This window comes from Ranitomeya variabilis, chromosome 2 (genome assembly GCF_051348905.1).
Source record: "Ranitomeya variabilis isolate aRanVar5 chromosome 2, aRanVar5.hap1, whole genome shotgun sequence".
Lineage (NCBI taxonomy): Eukaryota > Metazoa > Chordata > Amphibia > Anura > Dendrobatidae > Ranitomeya > Ranitomeya variabilis.
Window position 1 is genome coordinate 187,954,218 of NC_135233.1, and position 26,580 is coordinate 187,980,797.

At 47.2% G+C, this 26,580-nt stretch overlaps 1 protein-coding gene across 1 annotated transcript in view; it reads right to left on the reverse strand.

The window, feature by feature from the left end:
• ERCC6L (ERCC excision repair 6 like, spindle assembly checkpoint helicase) overlaps window positions 1-16,149 on the reverse strand; it is a 36,597-nt gene extending 20,448 nt beyond the window's left edge. Inside the window, exon 1 of the mRNA XM_077283322.1 lies at window positions 15,946-16,149. Coding sequence (XP_077139437.1) covers window positions 15,946-16,040 — 95 coding nt within the window. The 5' untranslated portion in view covers window positions 16,041-16,149. The remainder of the gene's footprint in view (window positions 1-15,945) is intronic.
• Window positions 16,150-26,580: the final 10,431 nt, after the last annotated feature.

Here is a 26,580-nt window from a genome sequence, read left to right on the forward strand (position 1 = left end):
GAAGAATGGCTATTCCTTCCTAGTGATGTTGACAAAGCTTAATTACATTATAGCTTAGGGCTGCAAGTATTGGGGGAAGGAGACATTTTGTTACAGATTAACTCAAAGCACAAGAAAATACATATATTACAGCTAATAGAAACCAGAGAACAGTTATATACTTCAAATGGCATACTATTCAAATACAGGTCAGGGCAAAAGTACATATCATGACAATTCCACCTGCGGTTTTACACCTGTGGATTCCTATTGAGAAGCAGGTGTAAACCGCTGTGGAATCTGCACAAAGGATTGACATGCTGCGGAATATAAATCGCTGCTTTTCCACGCGTTTTTTCCCGCAGCATGTGCACTGCGGATTCTGTTTTCCATAGGTTTACATGGTACTGTACACTCATGGAAAACTGCTGCGGATCCGCAGCGTGTGCACAGACCCCTAGGGTCTGTGCACACGTTGCAGATTTGCCTGCACTAAATCTGCAGGTCTTGGCAGAAAACGCAGGTGCGTTTTTGATGCAGTTTTTGAGCGGCTTTGAGGCGTTTTTTGATGCGGTTTTGTATGCGTTTTTGAAAGCTAAATATAGATGTATTATTGAACAAAAAAAAAAAAAAGAAACAAGTATTTGTGATGTCATGTCTTGTCCAACCTTCCATTTAACATTTGTCCAACCCACACTCCATTACACACAGATAGATCGACAGATACATAGACAGAAGGAATGAGATAGATAGATGTAGATAGATATATGGATAGTTAGGCTACTTTCACACATCGGGTTTTTGCCGTCAGGCACAATCCGGCGAGTTTGGAAAAAACGGACCGTTTTTTTTTTTTGTGAAATGATGAATCCGGTTTTTCATGAATTTTTACCATTTAAATCATGCACATTTTCCGTTCTCTCTCTCTAAAAAGGTATCACTTGCATCAGTTTTTCACTATTTGCAACGGATCCGTTTTTCCACAAATTCACCGGATCCTGCCTGATGGAAACAAACTGTGTGAAAGTAGCCTAACTATCCATATATCCATCTACATCTATCCATCAGGCAGGATCCGGCGAATTTTTGAAAGAACGGATCCGTTGCAAATAGTGAAAAACTGATGCAACTGATCCGTTTTGTTTTTTTTTTTTAGAGAGAGGGAATGAAAGATGTGCATGATTTCAATGGAAAAAATGCATGAAAAAACGGATTCGGAGGCCGGATTCATCATTTCACATCTCAGTTTCAAACATTTTTCGCCGGACAGAAAAACCGTTCTTCTGTACTTTTTCTCCATCCACCAGAAACAGCTTTTCTGAAGGATCCAGCAAAAAAACGGATGAAACGTGTGGCCATCAGGCGTAATCCGGCACGAATACAACTCTATGAGAAACAAAGGATACGGTGGAAAAAAAAAACATCAGATTTTTTCAAAACTTGCCGGATCGTTGATGGCAAAAACCTGATGTGTACAAGCAGCCAGATATATGGATAGATACATCTAATAGAAAGGCCGATGTTTCTTAATGAGCGATTTAAAAAAAAAAGAAAAAAAAAGCGTGGGCTCCCGCGCAATTTTCTGCGCCAGAGGGGAAAAGCCGACGGCCAATATTTGTAGCCTGCTATGAATATCAGCCCGCAGCTGTCTGCGTAGCCTTTACTGGCTATTAAAATAGGGGGACCCCAAAAAAAAATGGCTTGGGGTCCCCTAAGGCTGATATTCATAGCCTAGAGAGGGGCCATGGATATTGCCCAAACCCCCCCAGCTACAAATACCAGTCCGCAGCCGCCCCAGAAATGGCCCCTCTCTTCCCACTCCCGAGTAGCGGTGGGATATGGGATAATAAGGTGACATTAAGCCCGGTTAATAAGGCGTCAATAAGACGCTTATCCATTATTAATCCTAGAGTAGTGAAAGAGTTAAAAACAAAATAAAGACAGTCAGAAAAAAGTATTTTATTATTCTTAATTTCACCATACTTACCATACTTCAGCGCCTGCAAAAAACGTAACATAATAAACCGTATACTACCTGTCCACCGTAGTCCAATTAATAACGAGTGTCCCACGACGATCTCCCCTATAGAACAGTGACATCGGGTGATGTCACTGCTCTATAGGACCTCCAGTGACACACTGACAGGAGACAATGGCTCCTGCAGTGCATCACTGAGGTTACCTGAGTTCAGGGTCTCACTTTATGCCATTGCTGCGTGGGAACTTTCTCACACAGCAGTGCCACAAGTGAGACTAGGGACTATTTTTTACAGTGGCAGGGGGAATACAGTGCGGAAGGATACCTCCCTCCCGTCATTGTATTCCTGGAGCCCCTGGAGATCGGTCACATCAGCTCATCAGCTGATGCTGCTGCGCTCCACGAGATCGTCGTGGGACACTTGTTTTTATTGGATATCTGCGGATCAGGGAGTATAGTGTTTGTTTATTTTAATATTTTTTAAAGGTGACACAGGCTTCGGGGATCAAAGTGACAAGTGATGGTGAGTATGTACTCTATGTTATATGTATGTATTGTATGTAATGTATGAATGTAGTATGCACGCACGCACGTATGTTGTACGCACGTATGTATGTATGTACATATGTATGTATATAGTACGTATGTGTGTGTTTGTTTGTTTTTTTACATTCAACACATTAGCCGGATGATGGGCCTACTACTGTCCCATCAATGGCTAAAGTGTCAATCACTGTCAGTGTAGCAGGCAGAGCCCGATGGGACTTGTAGTCCCATCGGACGATGCCTGCACACACACAAAGACCCCTGAGAGGCCCGCACAGACCCCCCCCCCTACAAGCCTGCACAGACACCCCGGCAGGCCCGCACACACAGACACGCAGTCTCCACCCACACTCTTCCCCCCTCCCGATCTGCAGCATTTCACCCACAGCTAAGGCCTCTTTCACACTAGCGCCATGCACTGCACGTCGCTATGCGTTGTTTTGTAGAAAAAACGCATCCTGCAAAAGTGCTTCCAGGATGCGTTTTTTCTCCATAGACTTGCATTAGCGACGCAGTGCAACGCATTGCCACACGTCGCAACCGTCGTACGACGGTTGCATCAGACCGTCGGCACAAAAAAAACGTTACATGTAACTTTTTTTGTGCGTCCTTACAGTCTTTTCCGATCACGCATGCGCGGCCGGAACTCCACCTCCCCGCACATCACAATGGGGCAGCGGGTGCGTTGGAAAACTGCATCTGCTGCCACCGTTGTGCGGCGCTTTCACAGTTTGCGTCGGTATGTTTGCAGTGCACAACGCTAGTGTGAAAGTAGCCTAAACCGCAGATCTTTTTTATATCTGCGGTTTGGCTGCGGAAGTGCCCGACTCAATACAAGTCAATGGGTGCAGAAACGCTGTGGAATCCGCACAAAGAATTGACATGCTGCGGAAAAAAAGCAGCGTTTCAGAACGTTTTTTTCCGCAGCATGCGCACTGTGGATTTGGTTTTCCATAGGTTTACATGGTACTGTACAACGCATGGAAAACTGCTGCAGATCCGTGGCAAAAACCACAACGTGTGCACATGGCCTTATTACTCTTTTGGACGTTGGCTTCAATGTAACATGGATGAGGTGAAGGAGGCGGTACACCGGGGTCTATTCTGTACGGGCCCGGCCTGATTCCGCACGCTTCTCGGCCGTGGATGGACGGATACGGAGGGAAATCGCCCCCACCTTCCAACGTGAAAATAACCACCAGCACCCGGCTGTGTCTGAAGGCAGCGCGGAACCAGCAGCATCTCCACCACCGAAACCACACAAGCTCATACCGGATTCAAGTTAGTCTGCAGTTAGCTATTAGATATTAGTTAGTTATTCGATTTTCATGTATGGCAGTTAGCTATTAGTTATTAGTTAGCTATTCGATTTTCCATGCATGGGGAATTATACATAGAGTGGATATTGTTTGGGTAAAATTTTGATCAGGACTTTGAGATGTTTATTTTGCCTACTTGTGGTCCTGGGTTATTCACATAAATCTCTTTTGTCGCACATAATCAAACATACTCAATCGTACGTAAGTTCAATTTGAAAATAGGTACCCTGGACTACTAGCACTCAAAATGACCAGCTCAATGTCCTGAACAATATTTGCCAAAAAAAATATCAAGTCTATGTGTAGTTCAGAAGTTATTCACGTAAATCGCTTATGTCGCGAATAAACAAACGCACTCAATCATACGTAAGTTCAATTTGAAAAGAGGTACCCTGGACCACTAGTACTCAAAATGAACATATCAATGTCCTGAACAATATTTACCAAAAAAAATATCAACTCTATGTGTAGTTCAGAAGTTATTCACGTAAATCGCTTATGTCGCGAATAAACAAACGCACTCAATCATACGTAAGTTCAATTTGAAAAGAGGTACCCTCAACCACTAGTACTCAAAATGAACATATCAATGTCCTGAACAATATTTACCAAAAAAAATATCAACTCTATGTGTAGTTCAGAAGTTATTCACGTAAATCGCTTATGTCGCGAATAAACAAACGCACTCAATCGTACGTAAGTTCAATTTGAAAATAGGTACCCTGGACCACTAGCACTCAAAATGACCAGCTCAATGTCCTGAAAAATATTTGCCAAAAAAAATATCAAGTCTATGTGTAGTTCAGAAGTTATTCACGTAAATCGCTTATGTCGCGAATAAACAAACGCACTCAATCTTTCCTTATTTTCAATTTGAAAAGAGGTACCCTGGACCACTAGCACTCAAAATAACCAGCTCAATGTCCTGAACAATATTTGCCAAAAAAATATCAACTTTATGTGTAGTTCAGAAGTTATTCATGTAAATCGCTTATGTCGCGAATAAACAAACGCACTCAATCTAACAAATTTTGCCCCCAAAATTCAGAACTCTATGTATTTTTGAAGAATTATACAAAATATGCTAACTCCACATGTGAAACATTTTATCGGTACCTCACTGTTTGCTATCACAACTTACTTGAAGTTTCCATAAGGGCTTAACCCACTAATCTATGGTTAATTCAAGGGTTGTTGAACAGATGCTAAGTTTGTGTGTGAAATTACACTTAATAAAGTTTTATGTCATCAAATTATTTATATGTAATTGTATCGTCATTCTTAACCTTTTTTTTAACTTTACATAGTGGTTCTTGTGTAGACACGGGGGTCAGTGGGTGCTGTCCGCTTTCCTGACCGCCTTTACAAAAACAGCATGGACCATGGCTCATCCCAACTGAACGCCCGACCTCCTCAACAGTGGGTGGAACACTACTCAGACAACACAGGGTGAGGGAATCACAATATTAAGACTTTCTGGGATCTCCAAACAATTAATGGCATATATCACACAACCAACAAAACACAAAATGTAACAGGCAACAGTTTCTCACCCTTCCACTGGCTCACCAGGGAGTATAATATCCGTTCAACAGAGCTTCCAGGGCTACTTACTCCAAGCCAGCAGCACCCCGCTTTCGGCGGGCACCCACCGAGAACGGAATAATGCCAGATTTAGGAAGCTGACTGAGTACCGCAAATTCTGTAGTCAGGTGACTGGATTGTCCCAAGATGGATACCATCCTTATGTAGTCTTTGATCTCTCATCCGAATCCTTGCATTCGATGCTAAAGTCCATTTAGTCTTATAATCCATGTTCGGTTATGGCCTGCCAATCGGATCCGCAGATCAAAAATTGGTACCATGCAGCAAGAGAGAGTTGGTCACTGGACAGTCCTTCTATACCCCTGAGCTCTCAATTCAGACTTGGGGCTTCATGATTGGTGGAATAAGAGTGTGCTAGATTGGCTAGATTCCAAGCCGCAAACATAATATCCTTAGTACTAATGGTGTCTAAGGGTACCATCACACATTGAAATTTTCATCGCTGAGACGGCACGATTCGTGACGTCGCAGCGTCGTATGATCATCGCTCCAGCGTCGTAGACTGCGGTCACACGTTGCAATCACGGCGCTGGAGCGATGCCGAAGTCCCCGGGTAACCAGGGTAAACATCGGGTAACTAAGCGCAGGGCCGCGCTTAGTAACCCGATGTTTACCCTAGTTACCAGCGTAAACGTAAAAAAACAAACAGTACATACTCACCCGTCAGTGTCCTTCAGGTCCCTCGCCGTCTGCTTCCTGCTCTGAGTGCAGCCGTACACTGAGAGCAGAGCGCAGCACCGCTGTGATCTGCTCTCACTTTCAGGCCGGCACTCAGAGCAGGAAGCAGACGGCGAGGGACCTGAAGGACACTGACGGGTGAGTATGTACGGTTTGTTTTTTTACGTTTACGCTTGTAACCAGGGTAAACATCGGGTTACTAAGCGCGGCCCTGCGCTTAGTTACCCGATGTTTACCCTGGTTACAAGCGAAGACATCGCTGGATCGCTGTCACACACAACGATCCAGCGATGTCAGCGGGTGATCAAGCGACGAAAGAAAGTTCCAAACGATCTGCTACGACGTACGATTCTCAGCTGGGTGTCTGATCGCAGTAGCGTGTCAGACACAGCGATATCGTAACGATATCGCTAGAACGTCACGAATCGTAACGTCGTAGCGATGGAAATTTCAATGTGTGACGGTACCCTAACAGAGATGAGATAGAGTCAGCTAATTTACATAGAATCGAGCAATACAATGAAAGGTTAGCATAATTGATTTATACGAGTCTGTGACCTTCCCTGGCAAAGGTAATTACATGAGTCAACAGGAACTGTAAACCTAGACTCCTTAAGCCCCCGTCTCACTAAGGCTACGTTCACATTTGCGGTCAGCGCCGCAGCGTCGGGCGCCGCATGCGTCATGCGCCCCTATATTTAACATGGGGGCGCATGGACATGCGTTGTGCTGCGTTTTGCGCCGCATGGCCGCAAGCGTTGGACACAAGAAACGCTTCAAGTTGCATTTTTTTTGCGTCCAACTTTCGGCCAAAAAGGACGCATGCGGCGCAAAACGCAGCGTTTTAGCGTGCGTTTTTGTTTGCGTTGTGCGCTGCGGCGCCGGCGCTGCGGCGCACAACGCAAATGTGAACGTAGCCTAAGCGAGGTCGCTAGCAAGATCGCTGCTGAGTCACAAGTTTTGTGACGCAACAGCGACCTCAGTAGCGATCTCGCTATGTGTGACACGTAGCAGCGACCCGGCCCCTGCTGTGAGATCGCTGGTCGTGTCGGAATGGCCTGGACCTTTTTTTGATCGTTGAGGTCCCGCTGGGTAGCACACATTGCTGTGTTTGACACCTTACCAACGACCTCGTTGACGACTCAGACACTGAATCGTCATAATAGCTCCCATGTGACATCGTTGTACAGGTCGCTACAGGTCGCTGGTGAGATGTCAAACAGTGAGATCGCAGCAGCGATCGTTGGGAAGATCTCACTGTTTGACATCTCACCAGCGACCACATAGCGACGCAGTAACGATCCCTGACAGGTCGTATCGTTGTCGGGATCGCTTTAGCGTCGCTAAGTGAGACGGGGCCTTTAGAGTCTTGTAGAAACAATGAGGGGCTTATCACATGGTAATAAACAGAATACCATCATGTGTGACCAAATTTTAAGAAACTCAACCAATAGTAGGCATTGAAAGAGTCCATGTCATCACTGAGCTATTCTGATGTGATACACTCACTTGGAAGCCATCGAAGTATGCCATAGAGTGGCCCTACATGGAGGATTGTCTGTGAACTTCATCTGTACATGGTAAGGATTTGTGTTGAATTGGCATACTGAAGTTAACTTACACTGTAACCTCAAGTCTGAATTTCAGTGTTGTTGTGTTTGTCCTGTTTGAAAGTTAAATTTATATTTGGGTATATAAAATTTTTAATATTTTTAAGAATAAAAGTAAATGATGAGATCAGTCTCAACATTTTACTTACAAATGTACTTGCTTAATGTAAATTTTTTGAATCATTTTTGCTTTGATATCTCAAAAAGGTTAGACATTGGAGGTCTTGCTTTAAAATGTTTGTCTTAATACGAAACTGCTACAGTGTATGTATAAATATTGTTGACAAGTATCATCTTGTCAACTAGTGTGCAAGGAAGTAGTGCTTCAACTAGATATTCATACTCTATGCATTATAGGCACAAAGTATGTGAAATTAAATTAATTGATAATAATATTAGAAAGTTTACATATTATAAATGTTTATTATATTCATGTCACTGACAATAATTTCAAAATATGTGGATTATTAAGTTTTATGTACCTGATCAAGGTTGTTGATTTAGTAGTATGGTTTTAGTAAACTGATTATTAGACATAAATTTTAGTTGTTACCAATCCTTGTAATATCTATGAAATGCAACTAAAGTGAGTTGTGTCATTGTGAAAAGTGTAACATTCATGCATTTTAAATACAGTGGATAATTTTAATGCGCATACAATTTTTAGGTTGTTGGCTTAGGAATGGTTTGATGTACGAAGAGCAGCGATAGTCACATTAAGATTTTTAAAAGGCAGATAAGAGACATTAGTTATGTCTCAGTGGTTGAGTCTATACCCATCGTTGAACTAACAGGTTTGAGTTTATGAAACGTTACAACGTGCATGTTAGCTCTTGCAGGGCGTAAATTTGTGTGGCTATCTTGCATCAGGGTTGTATGATTGGCGCTCTAGTTGGCTTAGGCCTGAAAATATGTGTGGTCTGTTGTCATGTTTATAGTCTTTGTGATAGGGAATGTTGTCCATTGTAAAGGTGACGTAATATTACATGCACTTACATTTAAATTATAACCCTAATGTGGCACACTGAGCACTTAAAAAAAACATTACATACACTTACATTAAAATATTAAATACCTATGCCACTCTGAACACGTAATAAAAATATAAATCACCTGGTAAGCTTGGTAATACAACATTGATATTTCATGAATACAAATTAAGTGTTGTGTCTGTCATTGTCCATTTCCTAAGTAACCCTAGTATGTTTCCATGAAAATGATAAATGGCACAGAATAATAATCTTTGGGTCTCAATTGGTCATTTGTGAAATTAATTCATTTGACTTATTTCATAGGGGAAGACAGTACAATCTGCTTTCTATGTTATATGTTAAAGGCTATACCTTATATCACAATTTATAAAATTGCCCAAAGAGGAGAGTGTTATTCATTTGGAAACATACTTGTTTTTGTTTTCTATCAATGTTAAATGTAAAAATAACCACACCACGCCATGACATCTAATGTCTTCTTATAGACAAATAAGCTCACTGTCCATTGCACTTCCGACAGTGATGTTTGTTTCCAGCATTCCGATACTGCAAAATCGTGTAGCGGCCGATATTCGCTGTATCGGAGTTCTGATACTGAGTTCCAATACTTTTACAATATCGAATACCGGAATCAGAAGTTCCCATAATGCAATGAGCTAGTTTTATTCTATTCAGCCAATGAGAATCCTAAGAAGTGTGGGCACATCCTGTTAGGCATGTTAGCCATGTTAACTAATGGCATGGCTGAGATTGGCTGCTCAAATGATGTCAAGATGCACTATAATGGAGTGTGGGCGGTGCGTGGGCGGAGACTGCATGTCTGTGTGTGCGGGCGGGGTCTGTGTGTGACCGTCGGGGGTCTGTGCGGGCCTGCTGAGGGTCTGTACGGGCCTCTCGGGGGTCTTTGTGGGCCTGCCAGGGGTCTGTACGGGCCTCTTGGGGGTCTGTACGGGCCTCTCCGGGGTCTGTGCGGGCCTCTCCGGGGGTCTTTGTGTCTTTGTTCAGCCATCGTCCGATGGTACGACAAGTCCCATCGGCTATGCCTGCTACAATGACAGTGATTGACACATTAGCCAATGATGGGACAGTAGTAGTCCCATCATCTGGCTAATGTGTGGATTGTAAAAAAAACAACACAAACATACATACTACATACATACATACAACATACTACATACATACATACTACATACAACATACTACATAAATAGAACATACATACAACATAAATACAACATACCACATTCATACAACATACATACTACATCCAACATACTATATACTACAAACATATTACATACATACATACAACATACTACATACATACATACATGCTACATGCTACATACAACATACATACAACATACTACATACATACAACATACCACATACATACAACATACATACTAGATACATACTACATACATACAATACATTCATACATTACATACATATAGACATACAGTACATATAACAGAGTACATACTCACCATAACTTGTCACTTTGTTCCCCGAAGCCAGTGTCATCTGTAAAAAAAATATTAAAATAACAAACTAACAATATACTCCCTGTCCGCTGAAATCCACGAGTGTCCCACGACGATTTCCTGTGGAGAGCAGCAGCATCAGCTGATGAGACCGCTCTCTAGGGGCTCCAGGAATACAATGACGGGAGGAAGGTATCCTTCCGCACTGTATTCCTCCGCCACTGTAAAATCTAGTCCCTAGTCTCACTTTTGGCATTGCTGTGAGAAAGTTCCCATGCAGCTTTTGCCATAAAGTGAGACCAGTGAACTACAGTAACCTCTCAGTGATGCACTGCAGGAGCCATTATCTCCTGTCAGTGTGTCACTGGAGGTCCTTTAGAGCAGTGACATCACCCGATGTCACTGTTCTATGGGGGAGATCATCGTGGGACACTCGTTATTAATTGGACTGCGTCGGACAGGGAGTATACGGTTTATTATTTTACGTTTTTTGCAGGCTCTGAAGTATGGTAAGTATGGTTAAATTAATAATACTAAAATACTAACATTTTTCTCGCTGTGTCTTTATTTTGTTTTTAACTCTTTCACTACTCTAGGATTAATAATGGATAGGCGTCTTATTGACGCCTCTCCATTATTAATCCGACTTAATGTCACCTTACAATAGCAAGGTGACATTAACCCCTTATTACCCCATATCCAACCGCTACTCGGTAGTGGGAAGAGAGAGGCTAAGCACCGAAATTTGTGCATCTCACAGATGCGCCATTTATGGGGCGGCTGCGGGCTGGTATTTGCAGCCAGGAGGGGCCAATATCCATGGTCCCTCTCTAGGCTATGAATATCAGCCCGCAGCTGTCTGCGTAGCCTTTCTGGCTATAAATTATAAGGGGACACCAACGTCATTTTTTGGGGGGGTCCCCCTATTTTTATAGCCAGTAAAGGCAAAATATACAGCTGCGAGCTGATATTAATAGCCTGGAAAGATCTATGGGTATTAACCCCTTCCCAGGCTACAAACATTGGTCCCCCAGTCGCTGGCTTTCCCTCACTGGCACCAATTTTTTTTTTTTTTTCATTTTTTTTAAATTAAACATATTTCTTTCAAGGCTGGGGTCCCACTTGCGAGAAACTCACACGAGTCTCTCGCCTCAATACCCTTCACTACCGCCGGCACTCGGGCCTGGAGCGTTCAGCTACATAGAAATACATGCAGCCGCACACTCCGGTCCCGAGTGCTGGCGCCAGTGTCGGGTATCAAGGTGCGAGACTCATGCGAGTTTCTTGCAAGTGTGACCCCGGCCTAAAGGTACCGTCACATTTAGCGACGCTGCAGCGATCTAGACAACGATCCCGATCGCTGCAGCGTCGCTGTGTGGTCGCTGGAGAGCTGTCACACAGACAGCTCTCCAGCGACCAACTATGCGAAGTCCCCGGGTAACCAGGGTAAACATCGGGTTGCTAAACACAGGGCCGCACTTAGTAACTCGATGTTTACCCTGGTTACCCGGGGACCTCGGCATCGTTGGTCGCTGGAGAGCGGTCTGTGTGACAGCTCTCCAGCGACCAAACAGCGACGCTGCAGCGATTGGGATCGTTGTCTGTATCGCTGCAGCGTCGCTAAGGCTGTGTGCACACGTAGCATATTTTTTGCGTTTTTTTCGCGGTTTTTCGCTATAAAAACGCTATAAAACCCGCAAAAAAAACGCTAACATTAAGCATCCTATGTAATAGAATGCATTCCGCATTTTTTGTGCACATGCTGCATTTTTTTCCTGAGCGGAATCGCATTCCAGAAAAAAACGCAGCATGTTCATTAAAATTGCGGAATCGCGGCGATTCTGCACCCATAGGAGTGCATTGATCTGCTTACTTCCCGCACGGGGCTGTGCACACTATGCGGGAAGCAAGCAGATCAAGTGCGGTTGGTACCCAGGGTGGAGGAGAGGAGACTCTCCTCCACGGACTGGGCACCATATAATTGGTAAAAAATAAAAGAATAAAAATAAAAAATATCGATATACTCACCCTCGATGTCCCCCGCAGTCTTCCAGCCTCTCCGCTGCACGCTGCCGCTTCGGTTCCTATAGCTGCTGGGCGGTGAAGGACCTGCGATGACGTCAGTGTCTTGTGATTGGTCGCGAGACCGCATGTGACCGCTCACGCGACCAATGACGTCATCTCAGGCCCTTCACCGCACAACAGCTATAGGAACGGACGGCGCTGAGGTCTGCAGGTGAGTATAACCATTTTTTATTTTTTTTTAATTATTTTTAAACATTTTATCTTTTACTATAGATGCGGCATAGGCTGCATCAATAGTAAAAAGTTGGTCACACTTGTCAAACACTCTGTTTGACAAGTGTGACCAACCTGTCAGTCAGTTTTCCAAGCGATGCTACAGATCGCTTGGAAAACTCTAGCATTCTGCAAGCTAATTATGCTTGCAAAACGCTAGTTTTCTGCGGGTATATGCATGCTAATTCTGCATGCGATATTCCCGCGGCAGGAGGCGCAGAATTGCCGCGGAAATTTCCGCGGCAATTCTGCAACGTGTGAACTTAGCGTTAATGTGACGGTACCTTAAAGGTACCTTCACACTAAACGATATCGCTAGCGATCCGTGACGTTGCAGCGTCCTGGATAGCGATATCGTTGAGTGTGACAGGCAGCAGCGATCAGGATCCTGCTGTGATATCGCTGGTCGTTGAACAAAGTTCAGAACTTTATTTGGTCGTCAGACCGGCGTGTATCGTCGTGTTTGACACCAAAAGCAACGATACCAGCGATGTTTTACACTGGTAACCAGGGTAAACATCGGGTTACTAAGCGCAGGGCCGCGCTTAGTAACCCGATGTTTACCCTGGTTACCAGTGTAAAATGTAAAAAAAACAAACACTACATACTCACCTTCGCATCCCCCGGCGTCCGCTTCCCACACTGACTGAGCGCCGTAAAGTGAAAGTGAAAGTACAGCACAGCGGTGACGTCACCGCTCTGCTGTTAGGGCCGGCGCTCAGTCAGTGCAGGAAGCGGACTCCGGGGGACGCGAATGTAAGTATGTACTGTTTGTTTTTTTTACATTTTATGCTGGTAACCAGGGTAAACATCGGGTTACTAAGCGCGGCCCTGCGCTTAGCAACCCGATGTTTACCCTGGTTACCCGGGGACCTCGGCATCGTTGGTCGCTGGAGAGCGGTCTGTGTGACAGCTCTCCAGCGACCAAACAGCGACGCTGCAGCGATCGGCATCGTTGTCGCTATCGCTGCAGCGTCGCTTAATGTGAAGGTACCTTTAGGAGTCTAGGTTTACAGTTCCTGTTGACTCATGTAATTACCTTTGCCAGGGAAGGTCACAGACTCGTATAAATCAATTATGCTAACCTTTCATTGTATTGCTCGATTCTATGTAAATTAGCTGACTCTATCTCATCTCTGTTAGACACCATTAGTACTAAAGGTACCGTCACACTAGGCGAGGTTGCAGCGATATCGCTATGTTTGGCACGCAGCAGCGATCTGGATCCTGCTGGGATATCGCTGGTTGCAGGGAGAGTGGACGAATTTTCTTTCGTCGCAACTCTCCCGCTGACACCGCTGGATCGCCGTGTGTGACGCCGATCCAGCGATGTCTTCACTGGTATCCATGGTAAACATCGGGTTACTAAGCGCAGGGCCGCGCTTAGTAACCCGATATTTACCATGGATACCATGGTAAAAGTAAAAAAAAACACTACATACTCACCGTCTGTTGTCCGTCACGTCCCCTGGAGCTTGCCGTACTGACTGTCTCAGCGCCGTCCGGCCGTAAAGCAGAGCCCAGCGGTGAACCTGCAGTAACAGCGGTTCACCGCTGGGCACCGCTGTTACGGCCGGCCGGCGCTGAGACACAGTCAGTGCGGCAAGCGCCGAGGGACATGAAGGACGACAGAAGGTGCGTATGTAGTGTTTTTTGTTTTTTTTTACATGGGGACTTCGGCATCGCTGAAGACAGTTTCAGCGATGCCGAAGTCGCTTGGTCACTGGAGAGAGCTGTCTGTGTGACAGCTCCCCAGAGACCACACAGCAACTTACCAGCGATCACGTCGCTGGTCGCGATCGCTGGTAAGTTGCTTAGTGTAACGGCACCTTAAGGATATTATGTTTGCGGCTTGGAATCTAGCCAATCTAGCACACTCTTATTCCACCAATCATGAAGCCCCAAGTCTGAATTGAGAGCTCAGGGGTATAGAAGGACTGTCCAGTGACCAACTCTCTCTTGCTGCATGGTACCAATTTTTGATCTGCGGATCCGATTGGCAGGCCATAACCGAACATGGATTATAAGACTAAATGGACTTTAGCATCGAATGCAAGGATTCGGATGAGAGATCAAAGATTACATAAGGATGGTATCCATCTTGGGACAATCCAGTCACCTGACTACAGAATTTGCGGTACTCAGTCAGCTTCCTAAATCTGGCATTATTCCGTTCTCGGTGGGTGCCCGCCGAAAGCGGGGTGCTGCTGGCTTGGAGTAAGTAGCCCTGGAAGCTCTGATGAATGGATGTTATACTCCCTGGTGAGCCAGTGGAAGGGTGAGAAACTGTTGCCTGTTACATTTTGTGTTTTGCTGGTTGTGTGATATATGCCATTAATTGTTTGGAGATCCCAGAAAGTCTTAATATTGTGATTCTGTCACCCTGTGTTGTCTGAGTAGTGTTCCACCCACTGTTGAGGAGGTCGGGCGTTCAGTTGGGATGAGCCATGGTCCATGCTGTCTTTGTAAAGGTGGTCGGGACAGCGGACGAGAGCACCCACTGACCCCCATGTCTACACAAGAACCACTATGTAAAGTTAAAAAAAGGTTAATAATGACGTTATAATTACATATAAATAATTTGATGACATAAAACTTTATTAAGTGTAATTTCACACACAAACTTAGCATCTGTTCAACAACCCTTGAATTAACCATAGATTAGTGGGTTAAGCCCTTATGGAAACTTCAAGTGAGTTGTGATAGTAAACAGTGAGGTACCGATAAAATGTTTCACGAGGAGTTAGAATATTTTGTATAATTCTTCAAAAATACATAGAGTTCTGAATTTTGGGGGCAAAATTTGTTAGATTGAGTGCGTTTGTTTATTCGCGACATAAGCGATTTACGTGAATAACTTCTGAACTACACATAGACTTGATATTTTTTTTGGCAAATATTGTTCAGGACATTGAGCTGGTCATTTTGAGTGCTAGTAGTCCAGGGTACCTATTTTCAAATTGAACTTACGTACGATTGAGTATGTTTGATTATGTGCGACAAAAGAGATTTATGTGAATAACCCAGGACCACAAGTAGGCAAAATAAACATCTCAAAGTCCTGATCAAAATTTTACCCAAACAATATCCACTCTATGTATAATTCCCCATGCATGGAAAATCGAATAGCTAACTAATAACTAATAGCTAACTGCCATACATGAAAATCGAATAACTAACTAATATCTAATAGCTAACTGCAGACTAACTTGAATCCGGTCAAGCTCATAGCACCGGGACCGAGCAGAGACTGGGGTCACCGGGGGACCCCAGACGGCCATCCGCCGGTCACACGCCCCTCATCCCCCCCCCCCGGGCAAATCAGCGGCCATTATTTCTATGGCTGGAGTCATCAGCCCGAGCAGCGGGGCTGCGAGATAACTTAATCCCGAGAGCCGCAGCCACACACATATATGACCACAGAGGTGCGCGATCACGGCCCCGCTTACTTACCGCTCGTACTTCTCCGCCAGCTCGGGATCTTCCTCCATCCGGGACACGGTACCGAAGTCATCGGAACACCGGGGCCTTGTGTCCTCGAACTCCATAGTGCCTGGAACCGCCGGAGAGGGCGACAACAACGACCGAACCGCCGAGAATTCAAAACCTCTCCCCAGAAAGCACTGCGGGGGGGCGGGGCTAACAACTCTAGTCTCCTCCCCAGAGTCTGCTGTACGAGGAATCTGTCCCTGTGTTCTGCGCCTGCGCGAGGTGCTCGTGCACCGTCCGACCGTATACAGCTGTTTTGCTGCGTACGGTCGTATATACAGGTGTCGTGCTGTGTACGGCCGTATATACAGGTGTCGTGCTGTGTATGGCCATATATACAGGTGTAGTGCTGCGTACGGCCGTATATACAGGTGTCGTGCTGTGTATGGCCATATATACAGGTGTAGTGCTGCGTACGGCCGTATATACAGGTGTCGTGCTGCGTACGGCCGTATATACAGGTGTCGTGCTGCGTACGGCCGTATATACAGGTGTCGTGCTGTGTATGGCCATATATACAGGTGTAGTGCTGCGTACGGCCGTATATACAGGTGTCGTGCTGTGTACGGCCGTATATACAGGTGTCGTGCAGTGTACGGCCGTATATACAGGTGTCGTGCTGCGTACGGCCGTATATACAGGTGTCGTGCTGTGTATGGCCATATATACAGGTGTAGTGCTGCGTACGGCCGTATATACAGGTGTCGTGCTGCGTACGGCCGTATATACAGGTGTCGTGCTGCGTACGGCCGTATATACAGGTGTCGTGCTGTGTATGGCCATATATACAGGTGTAGTGCTGCGTACGGCCGTATATACAGGTGTCGTGCTGCGTACGGCCGTATATACAGGTGTCGTGCTGCGTACGGCCGTATATACAGGTGTCGTGCTGTGTATGGCCATATATACAGGTGTAGTGCTGCGTACGGCCGTATATACAGGTGTCGTGCTGCGTACGGCCGTATATACAGGTGTCGTGCTGCGTACGGCCGTATATACAGGTGTCGTGCTGTGTATGGCCATATATACAGGTGTAGTGCTGCGTACGGCCGTATATACAGGTGTCGTGCTGCGTACGGCCGTATATACAGGTGTCGTGCTGCGTACGGCCGTATATACAGGTGTCGTGCAGTGTACGGCCGTATATACAGGTGTCGTGCTGCGTACGGCCGTATATACAGATGTCGTGCTGCGTACGGCCGTATATACAGGTGTCGTGCTGTGTACGGCCGTATATACAGGTGTCGTGCTGCGTACGGCCGTATATACAGGTGTCGTGCTGCGTACGGTCGTATATACAGGTGTCGTGCTGCGTACGGCCGTATATACAGGTGTCGTGCTGCGTACGGCCGTATATACAGGTGTCGTGCTGCGTACGGCCGTATATACAGGTGTCATGCTGCGTACGGCCGTATATACAGGTGTCGTGCAGTGTACGGCCGTATATACAGGTGTCGTGCAGTGTACGGCCGTATATACAGGTGTCGTGCAGTGTACGGCCATATATACAGGTGTCGTGCTGTGTACGGCCATATATACAGGTGTCGTGCTGTGTATGGCCGTATATACAGGTGTCGTGCTGCGTACGGCCGTATATACAGGTGTCGTGCAGTGTACGGCCGTATATACAGGTGTCATGCTGCGTACGGCCGTATATACAGGTGTCGTGCAGTGTACGGCCATATATACAGGTGTCGTGCTGTGTACGGCCGTATATACAGGTGTTGTGCTGTGTAAGGCCGTATATACAGGTGTCGTGCTGTGTACGGTCGTATATACAGGTGTCGTGCTGCGTACGGCCGTATATACAGGTGTCGTGCTGCGTACGGCCGTATATACAGGTGTCGTGCTGTGTACGGCCGTATATACAGGTGTCGTCCTGCGTACGGCCGTATATACAGGTGTCGTGCTGCGTACGGCCGTATATACAGGTGTCATGCTGTGTACGGCCGTATATACAGGTGTCGTGCAGTGTACGGCCGTATATACAGGTGTCGTGCTGTGTACGGCCGTATATACAGGTGTCGTGCAGTGTACGGCCGTATATACAGGTGTCGTGCTGCGTACGGCCGTATATACAGGTGTCGTGCTGCGTACGGCCGTATATACAGGTGTCGTGCTGCGTACGGCCGTATATACAGGTGTCGTGCAGTGTATGGCCGTATATACAGGTGTCGTGCAGTGTACGGCCGTATATACAGGTGTCGTGCAGTGTACGGCCGTATATACAGGTGTCGTGCTGCGTACGGCCGTATATACAGGTGTCGTGCTGTGTACGGTCGTATATACAGGTGTCGTGCAGTGTACGGCCGTATATACAGGTGTCGTGCTGCGTACGGCCGTATATACAGGTGTCGTGCTGTGTACGGCCGGTGTCGTGCTGTGTACGGCCGTATATACAGATGTCGTGCTGTGTACGGCCGTATATACAGGTGTCGTGCTGTGTACGGCCGTATATACAGGTGTCGTGCTGTGTACGGCCGTATATACAGGTGTCATGCTGTGTACGGCCGTATATACAGGTGTCGTGCTGTGTATGGCCGTATATACAGGTGTCGTGCTGCGTACGGTCATATATACAGATGTCGTGCAGTGTACGGCCGTATATACAGGTGTCATGCTGTGTATGGCCGTATATACAGGTGTCGTGCTGCGTACGGCCGTATATACAGGTGTCATGCTGTGTATGGCCGTATATACAGGTGTCGTGCTGTGTACGGTCATATATACAGATGTCGTGCAGTGTACAGCTGTATATACAGGTGTCGTGCTGTGTACGGCCGTATATACAGGTGTCGTGCTGCGTACGGCCATATATACAGGTGTCGTGCTGTGTACGGCCGGTGTCATGCTGTGTACGGCCATATATACAGGTGTCGTGCTGTGTATGGCCGTATATACAGGTGTCGTGCAGTGTACGGCCATATATACAGGTGTCGTGCTGTGTACGGTCATATATACAGATGTCGTGCAGTGTACGGCCGTATATACAGGTGTCGTGCAGTGTACGGCCGTATATACAGGTGTCGTGCAGTGTACGTCCGTATATACAGGTGTCGTGCAGTGTACGGCCGTATATACAGGTGTCGTGCAGTGTACGGCCGTATATACAGGTGTAGTGCCGCGTACGGCCGTATATACAGGTGTCGTGCAGTGTACGGCCGTATATACAGGTGTCGTGCTGTGTATGGCCGTATATACAGGTGTAGTGCTGCGTACGGCCGTATATACAGATGTCGTGCTGTGTACGGCCGTATATACAGGTGTCGTGCTGCGTACAGCCGTATATACAGATGTCGTGCTGTGTACGGCCATAAATACAGGTGTCGTGCTGGGTACGGCCGTATATACAGGTGTTTTGCTGCGTACGGCCGTAAATACAGGTGTCGTGCAGTGTACGGCCGTAAATACAGGTGTCGTGCTGTGTACGGCCGTATATACAGGTGTTTTGCTGCGTACGGCCGTAAATACAGGTGTCGTGCAGTGTACGGCCGTATATACAGGTGTCGTGCTGCGTACGGCCGTATATACAGGTGTCGTGCTGTGTATGGCCATATATACAGGTGTAGTGCTGCGTACGGCCGTATATACAGGTGTCGTGTAGTGTACGGCCGGTGTTGTGCTGTGTACGGCCGTATATACAGGTGTCGTGCTGTGTACGGCCGGTGTCGTGCTGTGTACGGCCGTATATACAGGTGTCGTGCTGTGTATGGCCGTATATACAGGTGTCGTGCAGTGTACGGCCGTATATACAGATGTCGTGCTGTGTACGGCCGGTGTCGTGCTGTGTACGGCCGTATATACAGGTGTCGTGCTGTGTATGGCCGTATATACAGGTGTCGTGCTGTGTACGGCCGTATATACAGGTGTCGTGCAGTGTACGGCCGTATATACAGGTGTCGTGCAGTGTACGGCCGTATTTACAGATGTCGTGCTGTGTACGGCCGTATATACAGGTGTTGTGCTGTGTACGGCCGTATATACAGGTGTCGTGCTGTGTATGGCCGTATATACAGGTGTCGTGCTGCGTACAGCCGTGTATACAGATGTCGTGCTGTGTACGGCCATAAATACAGGTGTCGTGCTGTGTACGGCCGTATATACAGGTGTTTTGCTGCGTACGGCCGTAAATACAGGTGTCGTGCAGTGTACGGCCGTATATACAGGTGTCGTGTTGCGTACGGCCGTATATACAGGTGTTGTGCAGTGTACGGCCGGTGTCGTGCTGTGTACGGCCGTATATACAGGTGTCGTGCTGTGTACGGCCGGTGTCGTGCTGTGTACGGCCGTATATACAGGTGTCGTGCTGTGTATGGCCGTATATACAGGTGTCGTGCAGTGTACGGCCGTATATACAGATGTCGTGCTGTGTACGGCCGGTGTCGTGCTGTGTACGGCCGTATATACAGGTGTCGTGCTGTGTATGGCCGTATATACAGGTGTCGTGCTGTGTACGGCCGTATATACAGGTGTCGTGCAGTGTACGGCCGTATATACAGGTGTCGTGCAGTGTACGGCCGTATTTACAGATGTCGTGCTGTGTACGGCCGTATATACAGGTGTCGTGCTGTGTACGGTCGTATATACAGGTGTTGTGCTGTGTACGGCCGTATATACAGGTGTCGTGCTGTGTATGGCCGTATATACAGGTGTCGTGCTGCGTACAGCCGTATATACAGATGTCGTGCTGTGTACGGCCATAAATACAGGTGTCGTGCTGTGTACGGCCGTATATACAGGTGTTTTGCTGCGTACGGCCGTAAATACAGGTGTCGTGCAGTGTACGGCCGTATATACAGGTGTCGTGTTGCGTACGGCCGTATATACAGGTGTCGTGCTGCGTACGGCCGTATATACAGGTGTCGTGCTGTGTACGGCCGGTGTCGTGCTGTGTACGGCCGTATATACAGGTGTCGTGCTGTGTATGGCCATATATACAGGTGTAGTGCTGCGTACGGCCGTATATACAGATGTCGTGCTGTGTACGGCCGTATATACAGGTGTCGTGTAGTGTACGGCCGTATATACAGGTGTCGTGCTGTGTATGGCCATATATACAGGTGTAGTGCTGCGTACGGCCGTATATACAGATGTCGTGCTGTGTACGGCCGTATATACAGGTGTCGTGCTGTGTATGGCCGTATATACAGGTGTCGTGCTGTGTACGGCTGTATATACAGGTGTCGTGCTGTGTATGGCCATATATACAGGTGTAGTGCTGCGTACGGCCGTATATACAGATGTCGTGCTGTGTACGGCCGTATATACAGGTGTCGTGTAGTGTACGGCCGTATATACAGGTGTCGTGCTGTGTACGGCCGGTGTCGTGCAGTGTACGGCCGTATATACAGGTGTCGTGCAGTGTACGGCCGTATATACAGGTGTCGTGCAGTGTACGGCCGTATTTACAGATGTCGTGCTGTGTACGGCCGTATATACAGGTGTCGTGCTGTGTACGGTCGTATATACAGGTGTTGTGCTGTGTACTGCCGTATATACAGGTGTCGAGCTGCGTACGGCCGTATATACAGGTGTCGTGCTGTGTACGGTCGTATATACAGGTGTCGTGCTGTGTACGGCCGTATATACAGGTGTAGTGCCACGTACGGCCGTATATACAGGTGTCGTGCAGTGTACGGCCGTATATACAGGTGTCGTGCTGTGTACGGTCATATATACAGATGTCGTGCTGTGTACGGCCGGTGTCGTGCTGTGTACGGCCGTATATACAGGCGTAGTGCCGCGTACGGCCGTATATACAGGTGTCGTGCAGTGTACGGCCGTATATACAGGTGTCGTGCTGTGTACGGTCATATATACAGATGTCGTGCTGTGTACGGCCGGTGTCGTGCTGTGTACGGCCGTATATACAGGTGTCGTGCAGTGTACGGCCGTATATACAGGTGTCGTGCTGTGTACGGCCGTATATACAGGTGTCGTGCAGTGTACGGCCGTATATACAGGTGTCGTGCTGTGTACGGTCATATATACAGATGTCGTGCTGTGTACGGCCGGTGTCGTGCTGTGTACGGCCGTATATACAGGTGTAGTGCCGCGTACGGACGTATATACAGGTGTCGTGCTGTGTATGGCCGTATATACAGGTGTAGTGCTGCGTACGGCCGTATATACAGATGTCGTGCTGTGTACGGCCGTATATACAGGTGTCGTGCTGTGTACGGCCGTATATACAGATGTCGTGCTGTGTACGGCCGTAAATACAGGTGTCGTGCTGTGTACGGCCGTATATACAGGTGTTTTGCTGCGTACGGCCGTAAATACAGGTGTCGTGCAGTGTACGGCCGTAAATACAGGTGTCGTGCTGTGTACGGCCGTATATACAGGTGTTTTGCTGCGTACGGCCGTAAATACAGGTGTCGTGCAGTGTACGGCCGTATATACAGGTGTCGTGCTGCGTACGGCCGTATATACAGATGTCGTGCAGTGTACGGCCGTATATACAGGTGTCGTGCTGCGTACGGCCGTATATACAGGTGTCGTGCTGTGTACGGCCGGTGTCGTGCTGTGTATGGCCGAATATACAGGTGTAGTGCTGCGTACGGCCGTATATACAGATGTCGTGCTGTGTACGGCCGTATATACAGGTGTCGTGTAGTGTACGGCCGTATATACAGGTGTCGTGCTGTGTACGGCCGTATATACAGGTGTCGTGCTGTGTATGGCCGTATATACAGGTGTCGTGCAGTGTACGGCCGTATATACAGGTGTCGTGCAGTGTACGGCCGTATATACAGGTGTCGTGCAGTGTACGGCCGTATTTACAGATGTCGTGCTGTGTACGGCCGTATATACAGGTGTCGTGCTGTGTACGGTCGTATATACAGGTTTTGTGCTGTGTACGGCCCAATATACAGGTGTCGAGCTGCGTACGGCCGTATATACAGGTGTCGTGCTGTGTACGGTCGTATATTCAGGTGTCGTGCTGTGTACGGCCGTATATACAAATGTCGTGCTGTGTACGCTTGTATATACAGGTGTCGTGCTGCGTACGGCCGTATATACAGATGTCGTGCTGCGTACGGCCGTATATACAGGTGTCGTGCTGCGTACGGCCGTATATACAGGTGTCGTGCTGCGTACGGCCGTATATACAGGTGTCGTGCTGTGTATGGCCGTATATACAGGTGTCGTGCTGCGTACGGCCGTATATATAGGTGTCGTGCTGCGTACGGTCGTATATACAGTTGTCGTGCTGTGTACGGCCGTATATACAGGTGTTGTGCTGCGTATGGTCGTATATACAGTTGTCGTGCTGTGTACGACCGTATATACAGGTGTCGTGCTGTGTACGGCCGTATATACAGGTATCGTGCTGTGTACGGCCGTATAAACAGATGTCGTGCTGTGTACGGCCAAATATATAGGTGTCGTGCTGTGTACGGCCATCTAAACAGATGTCGTGCTGTGTACGGCCGTATATACAGGTGTTGTGCTGCGTACGGTCGTATATATACAGGTGTCGTGCTGTGTACGGCCGTATATACAGGTGTCATGCTGTGTACGGCCGTATATACAGGTGTCGTGCTGTGTACGGCCGTATATACAGGTGTCGTGCTGTGTACGGCCGTATATACAGGTGTCGTGCTGCGTACGGTCGTATATACAGATGTCGTGCTGCGTACAGCCGTATAAACAGATGTAGTGCTGTGTACGGCCGTATATACAGATGTCGTGCTGCGTACGGTCGTATATACAGTTGTCGTTCTGTGTACGGTCGTATATATACAGGTGTTGTGCTGCGTACGGTCGTATATATACAGGTGTTGTGCTGTGTACGACCGTATATACAGGTGTCATGCTGTGTACGGCCGTATATACAGATGTCGTGTTGTGTACGGCCGTATATACAGGTGTTGTGCTGCGTACCGCCATATATACAGATGTCGTGCTGCGTATGGCTGTATATACAGGTGTTGTGCTGTGTACGGTCGTATATACAGATGTCGTGCTGTGTACGGGCGTGTATACAGATGTCGTGCTGTGTACGGTCATATATACAGATGTCGTGCTGTGTACGGCCGTATATACAGGTGTCGTGCTGTGTATGGCCGTATATACAGGTGTTGTGCTGTGTACGGTCGTATATACAGATGTCGTGCTGTGTACGGGCGTGTATACAGATGTCGTGCTGTGTACGGTCATATATACAGATGTCGTGCTGTGTACGGCCGTATATACAGGTGTCGTGCTGTGTACGGCCGTATATACAGGTGTTGTGCTGCGTACCGCCATATATACAGATGTCGTGCTGCGTATGGCTGTATATACAGGTGTTGTGCTGTGTACGGTCGTATATACAGGTGTCGTGCTGTGTACGGCCGTATATACAGATGTCGTGCTGTGTACGGCCGTATATACAGGTGTCGTGCTGTGTACGGCCGTATATACAGGTGTTGTGCTGCGTACCGCCATATATACAGATGTCGTGCTGCGTATGGCTGTATATACAGGTGTTGTGCTGTGTACGGTCGTATATACAGATGTCGTGCTGTGTACGGCCGTATATACAGATGTCGTGCTGTGTACGGCCGTATATACAGGTGTCGTGCTGTGTACGGCCGTATATACAGGTGTCGTGCTGTGTACGGCCGTATATACAGGTGTTTAAGTGAACGTTTTTTCGTACGTCTCGTCCGCCATTTTCTACCGCGCACGCGAGGCCGAAACTCCGCCCCTTCCTCCCCGGACTTTACACTGGGCAGCGGATGCGTTGATAAACTGCATCCACTGCCCACTTCGTGCCACAATTTTACAACGTGCTTCGGTACCTCGGCCCGACGCCTAGCGACGGTCCCGTACCGACGCAAGTGTAAAAGAGGCCTTAGAAGGGGACAACCCAAGACTCCCTAATGGTCCTTCAGGATGGAGTCGAACAGGCCATGTGCTTGCTGGGTGAGGATCGCAGCTCTGCAGGTATGCAGGGTCTTCACTATGGGGGGAATGGAAATAATGGATTGTTGTGGGTGCAGTCTCAAAGGCAAACATGCTCGCCTGAAGTCAGACGCAAGGTTATCGCTTCCTAGTGCAATGATTATAAGGTTATGTTTTAATAAGGCAAAAAAAATGTTTTCTATATATTTCAATAAATGCTGAGACCAACCTTCATTCAGTAAAAGGTATGATAGTTCTGGTGTTTTATTTCTGGGTTGTGGGGTGGGTCGCCACGTGTCACATGTTTTGTCATGTTCCAGCAGTCCTTATAAGATGTGGTAAACACGATATATAATGAAACCCAACAATCCAGATTTGTGCCTTATTTGGTTTCCATTGTCCCCTTTATACGCTGTGTGGTATATTTTGGAGTGGTCTGGAGAAGGGATCACTAATCACATCGCATTATACACATGATGGAATTTCACTTCAATAAAACCCTCCTGGTGAATATCCACAAGTATCCTGAAGAACGGGGCGCACAGCCCAGAAGTAGTCAGTACTTTGTTCCTCTTCTGATACTTAGGATCACAGTGATCCTTGCAGACTCAGTTGGGGCCACATGGACTTTTTGCAGTTCCCCTATTAGGCTACTTTCACACTTCCGTCGGTTCGGGGCCGTTACAAACCGTCGGCCCGATGTACTGATGGACGTTGTGCTAAATTTAGCACAACGTGGGCAGCGGATGCAGTTTTACAACTCATCCGCTGCCCATTGTGATGAGCAGGGAGGAGGGGGCGGAGTTAGGGCCGCACATGCGCGGTCGAAAATGGGGGATCCGACAGACAAAAAAAGTTACATTGAACTTTTTTTGTCACGACGGACCGCTAAAACACGACGCATCTGACGCAATCCGTCGTCCATTAAAGTGTATGGCAAAAAAAAAACGGATCCTGCGGGCACATTTGAAGGATCCGTTTTTTTGCCATAACGACGGATTGCGACGGAGGCAAAAAAGACGGAAGTGTGAAAGTAGCTTAAGTGAGCTTGGTCAGCAGTTGTGGGTCTTACACCAGCACTTAAACCATTGCCCACCAGTCTCCAGCTCTAATATTTGTGCACACATAGACTCATGACGCTTTTCTGTGTGATTTTCTCCAGTGATTTCTCATTAAGTGTTGAGCAGTAATTCTGTGTACGTGTTGTACAGAGATCCTGCAGAACAAGGTGCAGCTCCGCCCTGTGGTGACGTACGGCAGCACAGACTTCATACACGTACTCCGGCCCTTAGACTTGGGTCAGCCTGCAGCTCAGCGGTTACTTCTACAGCCTAACCAAGAACTTTCATTCCCCCAACCCTTTGGGGTTCAAAGCCCGCGGGCGCTACCTGGCCTTTTCTTTTTTTATTTTTCCCCACACTGTTACTTGTCATGAAACACCTATTTTTTCTGTGATGAAGGTTACTTATTCGTCCAGCTTCTTACTCTGGGCTGAAGTTGGTCACTTATTCATCCAGCTTCTTACTCTGGGCTGAAGTTGGTCACTTAATCGTCCAGCTTCTTACGCTGTGCTGAAGTTGATCACTTATTCATCCAGCTTCTTATTCTGGGCTGAAGTTGGTCACTTATTCGTCCAGCTTCTTACTCTGGGCTAAAGTTGGTCACTTATTCATCCAGCTTCTAACGCTGTGCTGAAGTTGGTCACTT